The following is a 20,753-nucleotide window of genomic DNA, read 5'->3' as shown; positions in this document are numbered from 1 at the left end:
AAAAAAGAAGAAATGACTAGTAATATAAAAACAAAATATACAAGTCAAATATGTAAATGAAGGCTGTTAACTGTCAGGAAAGAACTGCAAACAATAATAACTATTCCTGTCTGTAAGTGAGAGAACAGGGTACCCTTTCCAACAATCCCTTCCCTCCCAAGTGTAAATAAACATCAGTATAAAACCAAGCCACTAACAGATATTTTTTCCATTCAAGATTATGAGTGTTTCACAAGAGTTATTTGACCTATTTCCATGTTCTGTTATGCAATTCAATCCTAGGCATCAATAACAGCAATAAACACAAATGAAAAGCTGGCTCTTACTCTACCGTGTGCACAAAAGGTGGCTAAGTAAAGAAAGAGAAATCTTACCTAGTGTCAGGTTTAAAATTAATGCTGAGCATAAGAACTATTTCCATGTCTGACACACAAGCTTTTAAAAATCAATGAAAACAGTCAGAAGGTGAAATAAGGAGAAAACAGGATTACTCACCGTGGAGTAGTAACTGTTTCCTTTTCTGTGTGCGGCTCCCCCAGCAGAGCTGGGTAGTTCCCTGGAGGTGCCAAGAGAGGTTAGCTAGCCCTGCCCCTCATCGCATAACAACACATCCTTTCACACATTACTGAAATGGTCTAAACTCCTAGACCTTAAGTATGAATTTTTCTTGAATGAAAAGTTAGTAAAAGCTGAAATCCTACAAATGACCTAACAGATCTATCAGAGAAAAGGGGGCACAAAGTAAAGAAGAAATATTTGAGATGAAAAATGAGGACTCCTCTACCTTGAGTAATACTGTTTTTAAGATGTTAGGTTTTTGCTTTATGTGATAGCTGGTTAGACCCAGGAAGATTATGAGTGGACTGCAAAAAGAGAAACTAATAACGATTTGCAGATTAAAGACAAGTGCCCAAAATTCCTGTAACCCTGGAAAGACATACTCCAACTTCCACATCTATAATGGTAGAACTATGAGTATAAACAGTGCCGCAGATATTTCTATTAAATCATTACCTAAAGGTTCCAAGAGCAAAATAGAGATTCCATTTTAAGATTACTTCAGAAGACTTAATGTTTAACAAAGCTGTTAAAAAAGAAATTAAAATTGTACTAAACTGAAAAAATAAATTACACTAAAGGGACCTTATTTTACCCATCATTTGAAACAGTAAAATGTATAGCACGTACAAGGTATTTAATGACCCCCTACACTGCTACAGGCCAAAAATTACAATGCAGATACCACTAGGTATATTATTTAGTTTATCCTCATTAGGATAATCAACTCATCTAAGCTTTTTATTTTTTGTCAGTCTTTAATCATTTAGCTCAGAAAATTGATTTTCACATGTAGTAGTCATTTCCATGAACAATGAAATTTTAAGACCATCCCATATACTCTATTAGGGACTAAGATTTTCTTATAGGAAAATTCACAACTAAGCCTCCAGTTTTTCATTACTACAATTTTCCAGAAGACAGATACTGCTAATACATGCTCAAGGCAAACTTAATAATGAATCGTTTGGCCCCCCCTCAAAAAAAATTTAAGGCAGTTAGAATATTGTACCTAATTGAGATCTATGTAAGAAAATAAAAACGTACGTTTAAATTTTAAAAATTATTTGAGCCCTGGTTGGTGTGGCTTAGTGGACTGAGTGCTGACCTGTGAACCAAAAGGTCACTGGTTTGGTACAGGGTCAGGGCACACTCCTGGGCCAGACCCCCAGTAGGAGGTATGCAAGAGGCAACCAGTGGAAGTTTTTCTCAATCACCAGTGTTTCTCTCCCTCTCTTTTCCCTCCCTTCCCCTCTCTCTAAATAAATAAATAAAATCTTTTAAAAAATAAAGAAAAATTGTTTGAGTTATTATGTGCATCCAAAAACTGCTTGAGTATTTCAGAAAATCCATAATGTCCCATAATACAAAGGCAAAAATGTTATGAACAAGAGTGACTCCCCTCAGGCACCTTAGGCATTACACAAAATCATTTGTTACATTCATACATTTCCTTTTCTCCCCCACCTGGTACACATTTTACTTTACTTCCTATGGAGTAACCAATGTCCTAAGGGTTTTCTTTCCATCTACTAGTTTCAAACTGACCTGCGGCTGACAATTTAATTAATAATTATGCTATAGATATTCTTTTTTCACACTAGGCAGTGTGATTAATATCACAAAACAATGACACCACCATTTAAATAATTTAATTTTTTAAATCAATTTACATTTAGAGGATTTTGACAACTAATTTATTAAAGAAGCATTTCAGAAATTTAAAAAGCTGACTTTATTTTATGATACTTTGGTTGAGAACTAATTTACTATCAATCCAAACAGTCAAAATGTTATATAAAGTAAATAAATGTAATAAGGCACACATTACCAAACAAATTAAAATCTCAGATGAAGATAATACCAGTCAGAAATTAGTTTTAAAGGAAAGGATTCTGTTAAGAACTAGTTAAAAGCCCAGGAAAGACTTTGTAAACTTGTGTTGGCAACTCAAAGGGCTTGCTCATCCATCCTAATTCTACTTCATATAAACATTATCCTGCACAGATGTATGTAACTATGAAGAACCCTGAAAATGTGTATTATTCAATGATTAGAAAGATTGACATTTTCACCATTTTATATTTTATCTCATTATGTATTATTAAATATACTGGGGTTGGCAAAAGTAGGTTTACAGTTCTTCATATGAAAAATACAATAAATAATACAAAAATAAACTGTTTTGCATATGTACAACTGCAAACCTACTTTTCCCCACCCCATATATAAAACATTTTATACATACATTTTAAATATATTTAAAAGCATAAACATTATGTTTATAGTAAATACAACTTTTATTACTTCATTATGTTTCATTGTATTAAATTTTTACACCAAAAGTGAAAATTCTAAAGCAAAACTTTTCAATCTATGTTATCTTTCATCTTCAAATTTTATGGGAAAATCTATAAATAATATTCAGGACCAACTTTATAGCTTATAATGTATAGTAACCAAAGCTAACAAACTACTTAATTATACTCCATCACATCCATAGAAGTTTGTATTACATGGTATTCTTTCCCTTATTGAAAATGCATTTCATTATTAAAAACCTAATTGGTTTATAATTATAAAATAAATGGCAATTTTGTCCTAGTGCACATTTATTTCAAAAGATAAAGACTACTTCAATTCACTATTAAGAGTGTATATGGTGTAAAAAGGGGACATGCTGGTATGAACTGCAACAACAACCTCTAAGCCTCTTGAGCTGACCCTTCAAGCAGTGCATCCTAATTATCACTCAATACTAAAAACTTTCTTGCCCTGGCCAGTGTGGCTCAGTTGGTTGAGCGTCATCCCGTAAACTGAGGGGTCACAGGTACGATCACTGGTCAGAGCACATGCCTGGGTTGCAGGTTCCAGTCTCAGGTCAGGCACACATGGAAAGCAGCTAGTCGATGTTTCTCTCCCCCTCTCTCTCCCTCCTTTTCCCTTTCTCTAAAATCAATAAGCACGTCCCCAGTTGAGGATTAAAAAATGTGTGTGTGTGTGTGTGTGTATATATATATTTTTTTTTAATCTTATCATCATATACACAGGTTGTACATGTTTTTGCTCATAAATAAATTGTTGGACTAAATGACGATATTTCTCACTGTCAGCATGTTCAAGCACAACTAAACTTACTAATGTAATAAGTATGAAATCACTTTTTAGCATGCCATAAAAAAGTTAATTCTCAATGTATTACACTGTTAAGATCAGCAACAAAATCAAAACCATTTCTGTAGCTCTCACTTAAAAATATTGTTTAAAATCAACCTCTCTTAACAAAAATAAATTGTGGTAAAATTGCTTATATCAAACTATAAAACTAACAAAAAACAAAAGTTTTTAAAAATTCAGTAAAATCCTAGGTAAACTGAAAACAGATTTCCTTACCTGGAATAACCCTACTTCTCCACCTTATAGCTAATAAGCAATCTAAAGTTCAATGCCCAGAGACAGTTTTTAGATTGAAATAAGTGGGAATTATGAAAAAGTATGATTCTAAATAACGATTATACAAATATAGGGAAGACAAACCATATTTTAAAACAAATCCTTGAAGCTTTTTAATATTTTTGTTGCAAAATCCACAAATAATTGTTTTGTGGTTTTTGAGGGGGCAGGGATTACTTACTCATTTTTATGTGATTTTCATTATACTGCTGAGCACAAGATGTCGATGTCGACAGAAAACGATCTATGATGGTACACCGAAACTAGCAGCTATCTACTTACTAAGAGGGCTAAAGTTACACATTGCTGATTTCTGTTCAATTTTTTCCAACTTAAATGGTAGCATTAACAATGGACTAAATCAAGACAAAATAATACTCTGAAAAGCACTTAAATTCATAAGGGCAACTCATCAGATTTAAAAAGTTCAAAGTCATAATGAATAACTTTGAACAAATTTTTATTAAAAAACACCCCAGTTTTTTTGCTACCAAATCTTTTAACCAACATTGATTGCAAACAAACTAGTATTTTTCTTTCCTTTTTTAAAGAGGAGTATTTATCTTAATTAACTCAGTACACTAACAGATGAACTTAAATACCTCCAAGTTCATATTTTAAAACTCATTTACAATGAAAGTTGTCCTGGCACCATATGAAGATCTAAGTAAGCCTTAAAGTTTATAGACCAGATTGTGCCTCAGATATTTGTTGCCTAACAGTGAAAAAAAGGTTAAAGGATACAGAAACAACACCAGTAATCACAAAACCAGGGACTCATTATATTACTAAGACTTAAAAATACGCAAAATAGAAAAACAGCAAAATATGTAAAGTAACTATTTTTACTTACAAGTTAGTGACTGGCTCTCCTTTCAATGGAGGTAAGAGGTTTCCTGAACCAATTAAACAGTTGTGCACTATAGTTAGACTCTGCAGAACATCATCTCTGGAAAAGAAAACGGTATTTTCACATTTCAGAAGACTCCAAATCCCTCTTTAAGAAAAAGCCAAGCCCTGGCTGCTGTGGCTTGGTAGAATGAGCACCGGCCTGTGAACCAAAGGGTCACCCGTTCGATTCCTGGTCAGGGCAGTGCAGTCCAGGGCCCCAGTAGGGGTGTGCAAGAGGCAACCACACATTGCTTCTCTCCCTCTCTTTCTCCCTCCCTCCCCTCTCTCTAAAAACAAACAAACAAACAAACAAACAAATCTTAAAAACAAAAAAGACCTGTTTATAATTAAACAAGTTCTAAATAATCACAAGTAACAACTAAATACCCTTTATGAAACAATTCTGAATGTAATCATGTTTACCGTAACAAAAACGAAAAACATTTTTACAGATATCCCAGAATATCCCATCTATTAAAAACAGACTAGCTAAATGTTTACTTCAAAAGGCAGTTTTGTAGTACATAGTTGACATTAAGTCAATCCTGCTTCTTCCTCCAATCTCATTTCTACTGAATTTGCTATTAAAAGTTCATATTTGACATAATAATTTTCTTACTATTATTTTTATGAACTTTCAAAGATCCAAACTACAGAAGTCTAATGACCTCAAATTAGACTGTTTCTTATAAAAGCCCCCAGCAGGAGAGAAAAATTATATCATAATGCTTTTCCTGTTAAGTAATATTCATGTCAATAACATGAATTGCTAAGAGGATACAACCCAGTAAATACAAGCTGAATCTAGAAAAGCAGGAATTTCATTTCAAAGGGGGCATACCTACATTCGTCCTGAAAGATGCACAAGTGAAACCGCTAAGTAGAAAGCACTATAAACTACGAAAAACCCTGCTTTTCCATTTGAACCGTTTAAATGGTATGACAAAATTTCTGTTAAACAATGCTGTATTACACTATTTTCTAATGCCACTTATGGAGATGTTCAAAACACAATGAACACGAACACATCAGATATGACATAGGAGAGGCACAAAAATGATTTTTTAGTTTGCAAAAACAAACACCAATTAATTATTATTATTATTTTTTTTAAAAAAGCTAACCTAGACATTTCGAGTTCTCCATCCCCACAAAGCTGGAGTTTGATGAGTTCAGGTTGGAGAAAAGAGTCCAACAGGTAGAAAGCAAAAGCTACTTCATCGGAAGAAGGAACATGCCACTGGATGCCCAGGTTCCAAAGGTCCCCAGGTTTACCCCAGTCCTAGAAAAGAATAGCATTTGTTCAGCAGATTGAGAAGTTGAAAAAAGAACATATTTACATAATTTAAAATGTTTTAAAGAATATGTATGAGTATTCCAAATCTAAGGTAGCAAGAAAAGGGCATGAAAACATACTACCCCTTCATTAAATAACTCCCTGAAGAACCCCTCAAATATTAGTTTCGTTATGAGAGTAAGTTTACGTGAGTCTACTGTGTTCCCCAATAACATTATGTGGAATTACAGAGATTAGATATGGCATATCGCGCCATCGCGCACAAAAACAGAAAAGAAGAAAACTGGAGTTAGCTCCAGCACTACGCTGGAACTTGAAAACATTCCAGGAAGCGCCCTTACAGTTGCCGGAAGGGATGCTGTCCCAACTCAGGAATCACTTAATAAAGCCAATTAGATCTTCAAAACTAACAATTCACTAAGTTTTCGTAATATACTTTTAAAATAAAGAAGTGACACCTTCATACACAGCAAGGAAAAAACACATACTTTGAATCCCTTAGGAAAATAATTGACTCTATCCTTGAACCCTCAATCATGAAAATGCTTGCCTTGATAGGAAAGTAGTCAGAAGGCTGCTTGTCAAAGCCACCTGGCACACTGCAGTATTCCGTAGGGTAGATAAGCGTAGTAGAACGAAGAAGGTGATGCAAAAGGTTACAGGACAGAGTGTAACCCTGCTTACAGGTTAAATGTAGGGTTCTTTGGAGAATCTTTACAAGTTGCTCCCTATAAAGAAGCAACTTCTTCCCATCTACTCGAGTAATCTAAAAAAAGGGAAGAAACAGTTGAAGATATGTGGGTTAACAGATCAAAAATCAACAATTAATGTAAAGGTGAATGTTTGGCCACTAAAGTAGCCAAAATAATAACTGTTTTCCTTAAAATAATTTAATTCATTTTAGAACTTTCACTTTAATTACATTCTAACAATTTACTGCTTTCTAAGATCAAAACTCATTTTCTGAGCCTGGGCTCTCATGTGCCATGGCATGGTACCATCCTTCTCAAAAGTGTCTACTTCCTTCAAGAGGAAAATTAACTCAATTGTATTTCTGTATTCTCTGGTTCCTGAACTAACCCAGAAACAACAACAACAAAAGTAACACAACAACAAACCCCTGAAGTTTGATTGATGGCCAAACTTAGAATATAGAGAAAAAAAGGATTCCCAAATCCAAAACACTTTTCAGTTAATGAGTTACCCATACTAGAATTAATCAGTAAAAAGTTCAGAACTGAACATAAAGTAATCAACAATTATACTACTCTGATAACAAGAAGATGACATTATCTGACTTTCTGTAGCCATATCAAGAAATATTTAAGGCTTATGACTTTTCATTTTTTAATGTCAAATTTGCAGAAAAGAATAAATCCTAATAGCAAGCCAACATTTTTATAGTAATATTTTCTTATTCCAAAGGTTTACAATACCTCAGACAAAAGTTGAAGATTCCATAGTAACTCCTTGTCTAGCTCTTCTTCATTTAATACATCATCATCTAAAAAAGGCAAAATGGCATCAGAGGGGGAAAAAAAAATCTATGTATCCAACTAAATGAATCCTTTTTAAAATATTTATATTTAATATTTCTAATACCCAAAAAAGTCTCTTCTAGGGAGACTTTTCAATACCTTCCTTTGTAAGCTGAACTTGAACCAAAAGAGGGAAAAACTCACTTTTTAAGAAAACAAACACACCAGCCAAAATGTCTGACCCTGCACATATCATAAAATAACTGGTATTTTTTATGGCAACCTCTGACTGGGTCTCATATGTATGAAAATATTCATTAACAAAGTAAAATTTCTATGCTACCTGTCAACATGGTAATACCTTATTTTGAGCAATTTCCCCCAAAACTGCAAAATTAAACTATTGAAGAGCTTAAAGAAACTGTTTTCATCAACAGAGTTCCTGAAACCAAGGAAAACATTTATCTGAAGTTATAAATACAGAATGATGCCCTTATGACTTACTCATTGTAAGCTGAGTTATAACGCTGCAGCAGTGGGGAACAAACAGCTTCAAAGATTCCTCTGGGCAGCACTGAAAACATTTAATTTTGTAAGTTTTTTTTTTGAAAAGTACAAGTACTTAACAGTCACAAAGTTTGTACTAGCACTATTTTCAGTGACAAATGAAGGCCATAAGCAGCTACTAAAAGAACAACGTATTGTAAGTACAACAAGCACATCTAAAATAATTAATCACATAAACTGATTGGTTACTAATTCATGAATTTATTAGCCCAAAAAAACCAAACTCACCTTCACAGCAGCACGGCACATGTCTGCCACCATACGGCCTGCTACTCTTGTTTCAAATATATGTGAAATAGAAAAATTAAAAACCTTTTGAAGGGCCACCTGGTTCAGATATATAAAAAATGAAAATGTCTAATCAGCATTTTAAAGAAAATTAAACATAAAACATTTTTTAAATGATGCACACACTGTATTAAAAGTAACCAAGTAGGAAATTTTTAGCCATCAGAATTTATATGATTTGCTTAATTGTGTTACATTCATGTCTATGAACAATCTTCGCACAACCCTTTACGTGAATGAAACATCTGAAGCACAAGACTTGATTTGCTACAGAAACACCAAACACAAAATTACAACTTCTGGAAGCAAATACAATTACCTTATTGGCTAGTCTAATATAAGAAAAGAAAATTTTTTAGAATATCCAATATATACATTTTGTCATTCCGACAACTATAAACATTTATCTCTAATCCAAAAGACTTGAAGCAGTCTACTTAATTTTACAATCAAGTCAGAGAATTTTAATTGCTGAAAGAAAGCTCTATACATGGATTAACTGTTCAAAATTATAAACAACTCCCTTTAAAATGTTTCCATTAAATAAAAGATTTATGTTAATTTCTTTATACTCGTATAATCTTAGTAAATATTTCATGAAGCTGTAAAACAGGTTAGCTTTTCACCAGTATAAACAAAGTGAACAGTGACGATCTCAGATGAAGGGAAAAGAAACAGAAATGGAAATACAGTGTAGTTTGGTTTTCTTTGTAAAGATTTTATTTATTTATTTTTAGAGAGAGGGGAAGGGAAGAAGAAAAAGAGGGAGAGAAACATCAATGTGTGGTTTCCTCTTACACACCCCGCACTGGGGACCCAGCCCACAACCCAGGCATGCGCGCTAGACTGGGAATCGAACCGACGACCCTTCGGTTCACAGGCCAGCAGTCAGTCTACTGAGCCACCCCAGCCAGGGCAATAAAGTGTAGTTTTAAAGACCACACTGTACATAACAGGTATCAACCAATATGAAATGAATGTTGACAAAATGCAACATGACAACAAATGTTCTCATTCATCATAATTTGCTAGATTTTTTTTAAAAAGATTTTATTTCTTTTTAGAGAGAAGGGAAGGGATGGAGAAAAAGAGGGAGAGAAACATCAATGTGTGGTTGCTTCTCATATGTCCTCTACTGTGGACCTGGCCTGCAACCCAGGCATGTACCCTGACAGGGGATCAAACCAGCGACCCTTTGGTTCGCAGGCCTGCACTCAATCCACTGAGCTACACCAGCCAGGGCCAGATTTTTATAATTAGGATTTAATTTCTATCATGTTATGGTATAAACAATTTCCAAGACTATTCTACCAAATTGTATTTAATTCTAAACTTTAAAACCACAGTTAGGCCTGGCTGGTGTGACTCAATGGATTGAGTGCTAGCCTGTGAACTGAGGGGGTCACTGGTTTGAGTACCGGTCAGTGAACATGCCTGGTTTTGGGCCAGATCCCCACTTGGGGGCGTGAGAGGCAACCGATAGATCTCTCTCTCACACAATGATGTATCTCTCCCTCTCCTTCTCTCTCTTTACCTCTCTCTAAAAGTAAATAAATCTTTTTTCTTTAAGATTTTATTTATTTATTTTCAGAGAGGGAAGGGAGGGAGAAAGAGAGAGAGAGAGAGAGAGAAACATCAATGTGCGGTTGCTGGGGGTCATGGCCTGCAACCCAGGCATGTACCCTGACTGGGAATCGAACCTGCGACACTTTGGTTCGAAGCCCGCACTCAATCCACTGAGCTATGCCAGCCAGGGCATTAAATAAATAAAATCTAAAAAAAAATAAATAAATAAATATTAAAACTAGAGTTAATCCTTGCTGTGTGTAGTAGTTATGTTCTGTAAAGCTGCTGAGAGCTCTGATTTATTAAATACTAATTTGCTAGCTAGTAAAACCATTGTTCCTAGGGGAAATACAGGATTAAGTTCCTACAAGGCTCTGGGTATATTTTCATCAAATGATGAATTTTGTGTTAATATGTCTCTGTTTCAAGACACTTTACTTTAGCCCTGGCTGGTGTGGCTCAGTGGATTGAGTGCTGCTGGCCTATGAGCTGAAGGGTCTCCAGTTCAAGTCCCACTCAGGGCACATGCCTGGGTTGCAGGCCGGGTCCCCAGTTGGGGGTGTATGAGAGGCAACTGATCAATGTATTTCTCACACATCATATCTCTCACACATCGATGTTTCTTTCACTCTCTTTCTTCCTCCCTTACCTTCTTTCTAAAAATAAACAAATAAAACTGAAAAAGACAACTTATTTAATATGTATTCTTGATTCACTAGCACAGAACTCAAAAGTCAATAGCACTATAACCCATGCTTGAACAAAGCTCATCTAAAACATGTTAGTTTCTCCACTGGACATGGCACAACTCTCTTATGCTTAGAATACTAGATATGACTTCAGCACTGCTCTTCAAGCCATTTTTAAAAAGCAGCAAAATCACCAACAAAAAACACAAAAACGTAAAAAAACGTGGCACTAGACAGACACAAAAAGAACACGTTTACAGTATGAGAGCTGAAACAAAAAGGCAGAGCATCACCTACTCAACCCTAGCCAGAAACATGTCCAACTCAAACTTTTACCATGTTTACATGTCTGCACAAAAACAATGCAAGTATTAATTTAGGGATTACAAATAAATTTTAGCCAGTAGGTAAATTTGCAAATATGGATTTTGTGAATAATGAGCATCAATTGTGTATCTCTTCCAAATTTTAGTATGAAAAGGGTAAACTGACATTGATATACACACTTAAAGTAGCTTATTTTTATAACTTCAAATAAAATTACAAGACTGTAATTTAATTTTCCTGTAGTAATGCATTCTTACCATAAATATTTCTTTGGAACACTGTGTGAGGATTGTACTAAATGTAGAAGACAGACCTAACTCTACTAAACTCTCCAGGTGAGTCATTTTCTCAGTTTCTGTCTCTTCTCTTGTTTGCTCCAATGTGCTGCTTTCTATAAGTCCAAAGCATCTAAATAATGCAAAGAAAGAAAGCATAATTTTAGCAACTAAAAACTGGTTTAACATTTTTAATGACTGGACAAACCTCTACTGTTATAACTGTTCAAGTGGCAGCTACTGAATTTGCACAGGGCTTACAAATCAAGTGTCCTGTTATAACTTCAGAAGCACCATCCCTTAAGGTAGTTGTTAGAACATGCCAATTAAGGAAGAGCTTAAAGCTGCTGGGACAGAACAATCATTGTTTGAGATTCAGATAAAGGGCAGGTCTGAAGTACATACTCACCTGTCCATAAACTGTAAGACAAAATCCTCAAATTCAGCTGTGGCTGAACACAGTTCTCGTTCCACCTATAACATTATGAGGAGAAAAATTAAAAATAGCCTTCGATTTTTTTTCTCTAAACAAAACTCAAATATGGTCTACTATATAGATATAACACTAAATTATTGTGTTGTGTACTGTGAGAAATAACACCATAATCACATATCAATTTAGAATAACTCCAGGCACCAAAATAAGAAATCACGTATTCTGTAAGGATCAAACCAGAAGTCAAGCAGCCATTTTTATTATCAATTACATTTTTTAAACTGTTTCAAACTTCTGGTATATGTGTAAAGGCTTATCCCTCCCTACTTAAACATCTAAATGACAACAGTCAAGTAGTAATATGCCCACAATTAAAAGGAAAACAGTTGTAGAAGAACCAGAAAGTAATAAAGAAAATCTCTCTTCATTAGATGCCAATCCCCTCAATAGATTTATTACTAACATAAGAAAATGAAAAAACAGAACTGCACCATCTCTGCTTAACAAAACATTAAAAAGCGACAAATTGAAATACACCTCTGTATGGCAAAATAGCAAAGATGACATGATTCCATTTGTATAATGTAGTCCCAAAACAGTCATTTTGTTAGCACCTATACAAAGTTGCTCTGAAACTAGCAAATATTGCTACGAATACACAATAAAAAATTAGAGCTTAGAAAATCAATTCCTTTACAACCAGAAGGCATCCTTACCTCTGTGAGGTCATGTCTTTCTTGTAGTACAGATGAACAATCTACTAAAGGCACCAGAGTGGAAAACGTTGCTATGAACTGGAATGTAATCTGTGGGAAGATGCAACAAATTTAACATTAATTACATAGTTCTAGTTCAAAAATACAAGCATATTGTAATTTACCCAAATAAATTATCTTGAGGGAATCCCACAATCTTTCTGGAAATTTTTCACTTAGAATCGAACATTTTAAGGTTCCTCAAAATGAACCAGCTGTTACTTCAGGAATGAAATTATACTACATTTATTTTCCTATAGTTATTTATTAGATTTAAGCACAAAGTTCTCCAACCTTTTTGTCATTGAGAGGTTACGTTGTCTCCCTCCTGAAAATGTAACCGTAACTAAGGGTAAATTAGCTAATGCAGAAACTAGAGAGAAGGGAAGATGAGCAGTGTCGGGAGATGTGTGCATAACCAGGATCTGGCATTCCATACCTAGTAACTTGTACCATGCTCCCTTGTCACCTGTGTAGATGAAGGTAAGTGCAAATGATCATATGCTATAATTTTTAATGTCTCTGCTTAAGGAAAATAGTAAATATACAGGGTCCGACACAAATAACACTGCTTTCTTATTATAAAATCTTTTATTACAAAATCATAAGCATGTAATTCTGTAACGTAACAGTATCACACTCAAGCACACCATATGACATTTTAGGTGAAAATGTTCAAGTTAAAACAATAGATTGTTACACCCATATTCTTACTCTACCAACCACATTCAAGCTAGGCCAGACCCTGTAGCTTTAAAACATCAAGTGATCATTAAATGAATAAAGGTAATTACAAGTTACTTACGAAGGAAGATGTTAGAGATCAACTTACCATCCACGGACCCAAACTTAGGCATCTACAGATATAATTCTGTTACCATTAACAAATTATATATTAACTAAATTCTAAAGAGTCTTTGAAAAAAAATTAACAGGATATCCACTTACACCGTTATCACTTGGATATCAAACAGAATCATAAATATGCTCACCATGCATTTACTGAAGTCGTTTGGATCCACCCCAGGCAACGCTCTCATCAGCAGAGGTAGCATATGTGTTGGACCTTCAGGAAACCATTTGCCCCCCGATACCAAACTGCGGGCCACTCCAATTACACAACTTAAAGTAGCTGTGAGCTGGTGAGGTTCTGTTAAAGTCTCTAGTGCAGGATATGTTCTACAATTTGAAAACAGAATTTTTAAAAATTTCCATCGCAGATAACCATACATGATACATTAAGTACAATAAATTCATAAAATGTATTTTGGTTAAAAGGTTTGTAGCTAGAAGATATTTTGACTATTTGCTCTCAAAGTTAACAGAACCACACAAATAAAGGAAATAAAGGAAAGGTACATGTTTCCCCAAACCCCTGACATCTCACCAACTTTGTTCATGCAAACTCTCCAGGGAACAAGGACAGAAACCAGTAGATTCTGCATTATTTCAAATATCCTAATCCACTTCCACATTCCAATAGGATAGTCACTACTAGAATTCGGGAATAACAAGTACAAACCACTCTTCTCTTTTTACAGGTAAAACCGCCTTACTAAAATGCTGAAATTTCTATTTTATACTTTTAGAAGGACTGGTATTTTAAACTTGGAAATCAACTATCAGAAATATATGAGAATATCCCTGACACTAGAGTGAACAAATTGAGAGGAGTAAGATAAATGCAATCTTTGATCACTAAGTATATAAGACCCAAGGACACTCAAGTCACTCTTTGACTCTGTAATGTAACTTTATGAATCTATCCTATAGGGAGGAAACAAATCTAAAATGCAGTCATTTTAAATTCCTCTTACACATAGAAGATATACAAGGGAAAGTTCATTTTAAGTAGGAAACAAGGGAGGCTTTATAACTTAAATTTAAAAGGACAAAGCTTATCCTTATTTTAAAACATAAAGAAATCAAACCAAACTCTTTAACAAAGGTTGTTTTTAGGAAATGTAAAACTAAATGCCTAAATATTTTCTTACATTTTACTTTTTAAAACATTTTGCATTTTTAAAGGAAAAACATTCAAAAAGGTAGTCATGCCACTTCTAAAAAGAACAGAATTAAAATTGAATCTTGAAGAACGACACTGTGGTGTCAGTTTTGTCAATTAAGTATTTACCTTGGTGAAGCACACATCACTAAATATGCTGATACTAACTCTGTGCCAAAATTGTGAACTAAATAAATTGTTCCTTCTTAATATTCTAGATGCCTCGTTAGCACAGTAGGTAGCGCTTCAGTCTCATAAAAATGTATCTATTCATAAGTCATCAATTGGAAAATACTGACATAAGGCAAAACAAAAGTAAAGAAACAGCAAAACCCCTCAAACTTCAAAATTTTAACCATGTAAGCAACTAAAGTCCCTCCTCTCTCAATGGTGCATCAAGAGACTGTTGCTGTTAGCTTCTGCTACCACATGGAGGCCAAGTGGCAAAAAATATTGAGGGTTGAAATCAGAGTAGAAACTGCATAACTTTTCCACTCCATTTCCTAAGTTATGTGTTTGGGAAGTTTTGCATGCACACCCTAAGATATGCATGCAAAATTAGGAGAGGTTGAGAAAGCGAGGCACAACTTAACTGGAATATTTACAGCAATGAGGACAGTGCAAGATAGTATAAACTACTCAAATTTAATGGAGCACCATTTGGGTTAAGATCTTTAACAGGATACCCTTCTCCAAGAAAGTGTGACCAATCATCCTATGTGAACCGAGTCAGAAAACTGACTGTCATTTGCATTCTCCCACGACCAACCTTGGACAAATCTGAGTTTTATGGAACTCAATCTGTTAGATCCTTCTGGACTCTAAAGCTAAAGTACCTTTGACAAAGACATTTAGAAAGAAATCATAAAGGCCAGATTCAGGCATCAGAGGAATAACAGTGAGTTGAAGTAACCTGTTCTCAAAACCCTCAAAACAACTAAGTAGCTCTCTCTTGGAAGGTACATCAGACCTATGTTGTAAGAGTGACGAGGCAAAAGAACTGTTTTGTTACTGTTTCAACATAAAAAACAAATGAATGCAGTAAAGTCTACCTTGTGGAAACAATCCACATAAGATTATACAAGATATGAAAATAATAAAGACGATCAAATTTTTCTTATGTCATTGGTCCTAAGAAGTAATAGAAATCCAAAATCATTTTCACTGTCAGATTCTCAGTATTTTGTGACACCCATATTTTGATGAAAACAGCCAGAGCTTAATTTATGAGCAAAACCTTGAGTAACTAAAATGTGCAAATAATACAAAATACTTATTTTATCCATATCATGTCAATTTTTACTCTCCAATAAACCTTTATGAAGTCACCAATCATTAGGTTAAAATACGTTGCTTCTCCTCCAGGAAAATGTAAAAGTACCAATACAAGCAAAGCCGCAGCAAATAAAACCAAGCAGAGGAGTAGAGGGAGGAGATAACCAGAATAACTGTAGCCACCACTGAGGCTTCAACAAACGAGTAAAGCTACGCTTACCTTTCAAGTACAGGGGGTATTACTAACTCAGGTCTCATGAGTGCAAGATTCTGCAGAGCCTGGGCTGCTTCTAAACTACCAGTTTTGCTAAACATAGCCAAGAGGACAGGTTGAATAATGCATTGTACAAAGTCTGTAACATCTTGATCAGTAAGCTTATGGCTATCAGGCACAGGAGTTAACCAAGAAGGCTTCTTATATCTTTCACGATGCAATCTTCGAACAACACTGTTTGGCAACCGCTGGAGTAGTTTCATTAACTTGTTCTGGGGACACAGAAACAAAAAGTCCAAGGTAGGTTCTATGTCCCAGATAGATATTCGTGGTTCCTCTGTACCCCTCAAAGTAAAGATTTTCAAAATAATGGCTATTACAATCTTATTAGAAAACCTGCACAATGTATCTAGACAGAATACTCTTACCAATTAACTATTGACAATAATCAATACAAATACGTTTTGAATTTCAGTTTTAACTTCCAGTACCACATTAATCTGCCATTACATGAAAAGGCACTTTTACCAGACAACTTAAAAAAAAAAATGACACAAATAAAACTGAAAAGATGAGTCATGCTTTGGTGGCATTTTTGGTTACAATTTTGTTGCCAGAATGTGGCATTTTGTCACCAGTTAACATCACCAGTATTATATTAGTTTATTTACATGTCCTATGAACACAGTAACTTAATCACAAAGCTTACATGCAGGATAGAAAATGCCTTACAGGGTACATAATAGGTAATAGTTACATGTGACCCTATCTCAAAAAATTCCAAAACCTAAGAGTGAAAAGTGAACATACTCACCAGCCAGCGCCCATTATTTGAAGGATGGTAAAAAGATGTGATGCTGTTAAACAAACCAGACAAATGTTTTTGCACTAGCTTACTTGGTCCACCCTGTTCAGATATAAGAGTAAAAAAGATCAGTAACCACATTATACTGTAAAAGTGGGAAGGTTATTAGGCCTAAGCCTACATGTAAATCTCTAATGTGGTTCATATTTATTCTGCTGACAAAAATCAATTCTACCTCTAAATAGGAGTAAAAAATATTCCTCAATGAATTTCATACAAACTGATTTCAAACAGTCTACTAAAAATAAGGGAAACTTACTGAAACCAAATTAAAAAAAAGACATTTTTCAATTTAGGATAATAGTATCTTTTACTCTTAGGCAGTCGAGTATCTTTCATCACTAAGATTATCATCTTAAAATGACCAAGAGTGCTAATATCAGGCATAATAAACATTCCCTAAGTGATTTAAGAAGTGAATACCTCACTGCAGGATATGAGGTAAGATTTACACAAGTGCATTAAAATATTTTATTATTACTTCTAAATGTAAATGTTCAAATGACTAAACCAGTTATATGTGACATTTTGACTCAACAGAAAAATCTTTCTTTAACTGTCAAAACAAATCAAACAATAAAACTTGGGGGAAAAAACAAAAAGCTAGTGTTCTTTTTTATCAAGTCAAACAGCCCTGGGGACAGAGGTCTTGAAACCGCCTATCTGCCTCAAGCTGATCTTCTTTCAAGAAACAGCACAGATGAAGGTAGAATGTCAGCCACACTAGGAACCTGTCCTCCTGGTGAAATGAAGCCACATTCATGTTTCCCACTGTAGAGCAGGGCAACTACTAAGACACCATAACAACTCCACAACAAAGTGTTTAGAATTCTAACATAAGAATTATCATTGATTTTTATTATATTCAATATTCATATTTAACACAAAATGAAGCTGCCAGTAAGAACAACTGTTAGAAAAACCAGCAATATTAACTAAAATGAGGCTGATAATAATCATCATCCAATTCAGCAGCTCCTAAAAAATGAGTTCCAATTCATTGTTTATGTAAGATAGTGCACATCCAAGAGTTTGTATCATTTTCTTATTTAATATCCTAAAGAAAATGGGATTCGTTTAATAGTGAAACAGCAAAAACAGGGAGCTTAAACTAAACTCTCACAACCATTCTGCCTTTTCCACAGAAACAACTAACACAAATCAACCAAACAACATAATCTAGAAGAAAGTACCAAACACAGAATAAATAAGTCAAGAAAATGACATCTGTAGAAGCAATATGACAATTTTGTTCTACAGTCTTATTTGAATGATGATGTTGAAATCCAAGCATAATACATACTGCTTTCAATGCTGTCAGTAAAATAATCCTTCATGCTTTTCCTTTCACTACATTACTTTGCTAGTAAGCTTAGTATTTAGTGTAATATTTTATGTGAACATTTACACTGAATGCATTCATACTGAGCACGTACAGAGCCCTGAATTCTAATCCTACCTTTATCATTCTCAATCTGACTTTGGGAGTGCCCTTTTATCTGAGTCTGGTTCCTGGTCTATAAAACTGTTACAGACATTCTGAATTTCTCAAAACTCTAAACTTTGGTTCTAACTTTAAGGTCCATTGGTTATGGACATTTATAAATAGTACATATGACTACATTCTGGAGTGAAAATATCCAAGAACCAATGACTGACGAAGCCACTGATAGAGACTGACATGATTATATATAATTTTTGTATAGTTAACACAAAATTTAGAGAACTATATAAAACAAATACAACACATTACAAACCATCATAGCAGTGATCCATAGCACGGCATGTCCTATGTCATAGGCATTTGTTAAAAATCTTGGGACTAACACTTGACTGCTTCCCACTGGGAGGTTCAAACTTCTCAGAATTCTTGTAAATATCTTTAAGAAAAGAAGAATTCAAAATATATACAGTTATCAAATAACTTTCCTTAAATAACTTAAAAGTTGTGTCTTGGTGTTATTAGATGTATTCTCATTTGATCAGTTTTGAAGCAAATTACATACTGCTTAGTAATCTGTTTTATTCTTTAAAAATTGTATTAAAATATCTATCCTTTTAAAAATGACACTTTGAGGTCATGGGCATGAGGATATAAAGCAGCTCTATCCATGTACCCAAAAACATACAAATGAGATATAGTAAAACATAAAAAAGAAAGACATAGGTACCTGAATTTAAACAGGAAATGTTTTAACTCCTTTCTCCCTCTCTAAATGGCACAAAACAGAAATGTCTTCTGGTGAATTCCTTTCCCTCTTTATATTTTAACAATGACCTGACTTTTCCCCCTAAGAATTTGCACTTTAATCTGTTATTTAATAATTACATGTCGATATAATTAAATTTATATTTTAAATCTGCCATTACTAACAGGGACCCTACAGGTGGGGGAAAATTACTTTACTGGCCAGCAACAGAGGAAGACAGCACAGGCAAAGCAAACAGAGCATCTGCTTTCTGCTGGTCCCTAGCCCTGCCCTACTGTCACTGCGGGCACCAGAATCACCTGGATGGCCCACTCCAGCCCTCCTGAAGTGCCACTAGTGATTCCACTGCAAGTGAAACAATACAGAAGATGCAATGTTAAAAACATTGCACCCAGAGACACTCTAACTTCATTTAACCTAGGGAAATATATAATGGGACCTAAGAGTAGAAAACTCTCTAGAATAGCAATCAAATACCATATACAAAATTTGTTGGAAAGTATGAATGTATAACACCCTGTATTTTCTATATTACTCATTCTGAAACTTATAGTTCATGTCCTACATAGGTAAAACAAAAATCACACATTTTTGTTATCTTGACATGACCCAATTACTTTCTGTAAATAAAGGATCCACCCTGTAGGTTGTTTGTATTGATGGTCTAAAAATATTTTATGTGGAGCTAGGAATTAGCATACAAAACACACTTCCCCTTAAAGACATAAAAGTGATGGCAGTGCTGTTGTTTATGTTCAGATGTTATTAATTACCTTTGGTACATATGGATCCCAATCTATGTACCCTATATTATCTGTTGCCAATCGTGCAAAGAGGTTTACTAGTTGCTGAAAGTAAATAAAAAAAAAAAAGAAAGATAAGTAACTACATTTGTTGTTTCTAAGTGGCATAGTCATAGTTCTTATTCATTATGTTCTTTTGAGCAGTGTTAGCATAATTTGACTTAACATATGCTTTATAACTTAGTTTTTTTTAATCTCCAAATTTAAGTTCTGATTCCTGACACCCACTTAAAATCAATAGCAGTTGAAATACTTATAGAAGGATAATGATAAAGCATTATCCACAGTGCAAACAGGAAAATAAATTTTAATCCAATAGGCATATAGAAAACATACACTACGTGTCTAGCACTGGGCTAGTGAGGATACAAAAGGAAACAGACAGGGTCTTATGGTTTCATGCATTTCCCATTACCTTCATATACTTCTGCATATTAACAAAATCAAAATAAAGAAATGTCTGCTTTTGTTATATTACAGCAAATAAAATTTTAAAATTTATTATAACACTGCTAATAGCCAATTCTAGGGAACTAAACTTACTTATCAAATGACTGCATATATTTCCAAACCATAAAGTATAGGAGGAAAAATAGGATACTCACCCCCTCCCACTGTGGGAGATTTTGCACTGAAACCCAAAGGCCAATTAATTCATCAAACCAAAGTCTGAAGAAGAAAAATGTTATTATGAGTAGCAAGTGAATTATAGAAAATGGTTCAAAGCCAGGTATCCTCTGTACATTTTAATCTATTATTATTACTGATAACTACACAACCTAGAAAAAATAATACTGAAAG

General features: G+C 34.4%; 1 protein-coding gene across 2 annotated transcripts in view; it reads right to left on the bottom strand.

The window, feature by feature from the left end:
* PSME4 (proteasome activator subunit 4) overlaps nucleotides 1–20,753 on the bottom strand; it is a 93,783-nt gene that overhangs the window by 38,147 nt on the left and 34,883 nt on the right. For both annotated transcript variants that reach the window (XM_045827534.1, XM_045827535.1), the window contains exons 6-20: nucleotides 20,558–20,621; nucleotides 19,923–19,997; nucleotides 18,697–18,819; nucleotides 16,889–16,981; nucleotides 16,081–16,346; nucleotides 13,573–13,759; nucleotides 12,542–12,631; nucleotides 11,799–11,863; nucleotides 11,372–11,522; nucleotides 8,473–8,571; nucleotides 8,182–8,251; nucleotides 7,636–7,703; nucleotides 6,750–6,965; nucleotides 6,027–6,184; nucleotides 4,865–4,960 (exon numbers count right to left, since the gene is read on the bottom strand). In XM_045827534.1, coding sequence (XP_045683490.1) covers nucleotides 4,865–4,960; nucleotides 6,027–6,184; nucleotides 6,750–6,965; nucleotides 7,636–7,703; nucleotides 8,182–8,251; nucleotides 8,473–8,571; nucleotides 11,372–11,522; nucleotides 11,799–11,863; nucleotides 12,542–12,631; nucleotides 13,573–13,759; nucleotides 16,081–16,346; nucleotides 16,889–16,981; nucleotides 18,697–18,819; nucleotides 19,923–19,997; nucleotides 20,558–20,621 — 1,821 coding nt within the window. The remainder of the gene's footprint in view (nucleotides 1–4,864; nucleotides 4,961–6,026; nucleotides 6,185–6,749; nucleotides 6,966–7,635; nucleotides 7,704–8,181; nucleotides 8,252–8,472; nucleotides 8,572–11,371; nucleotides 11,523–11,798; nucleotides 11,864–12,541; nucleotides 12,632–13,572; nucleotides 13,760–16,080; nucleotides 16,347–16,888; nucleotides 16,982–18,696; nucleotides 18,820–19,922; nucleotides 19,998–20,557; nucleotides 20,622–20,753) is intronic.

The sequence above is a fragment of the Phyllostomus hastatus genome, unplaced genomic scaffold (assembly GCF_019186645.2).
Source record: "Phyllostomus hastatus isolate PE091 unplaced genomic scaffold, TTU_PhHast_1.1 phas_scaffold_78, whole genome shotgun sequence".
Taxonomy (NCBI): Eukaryota; Metazoa; Chordata; class Mammalia; order Chiroptera; family Phyllostomidae; genus Phyllostomus; species Phyllostomus hastatus.
Note: the sequence above shows the minus strand (reverse complement) of the source record. Positions and strands in the feature narration are given on the sequence as shown.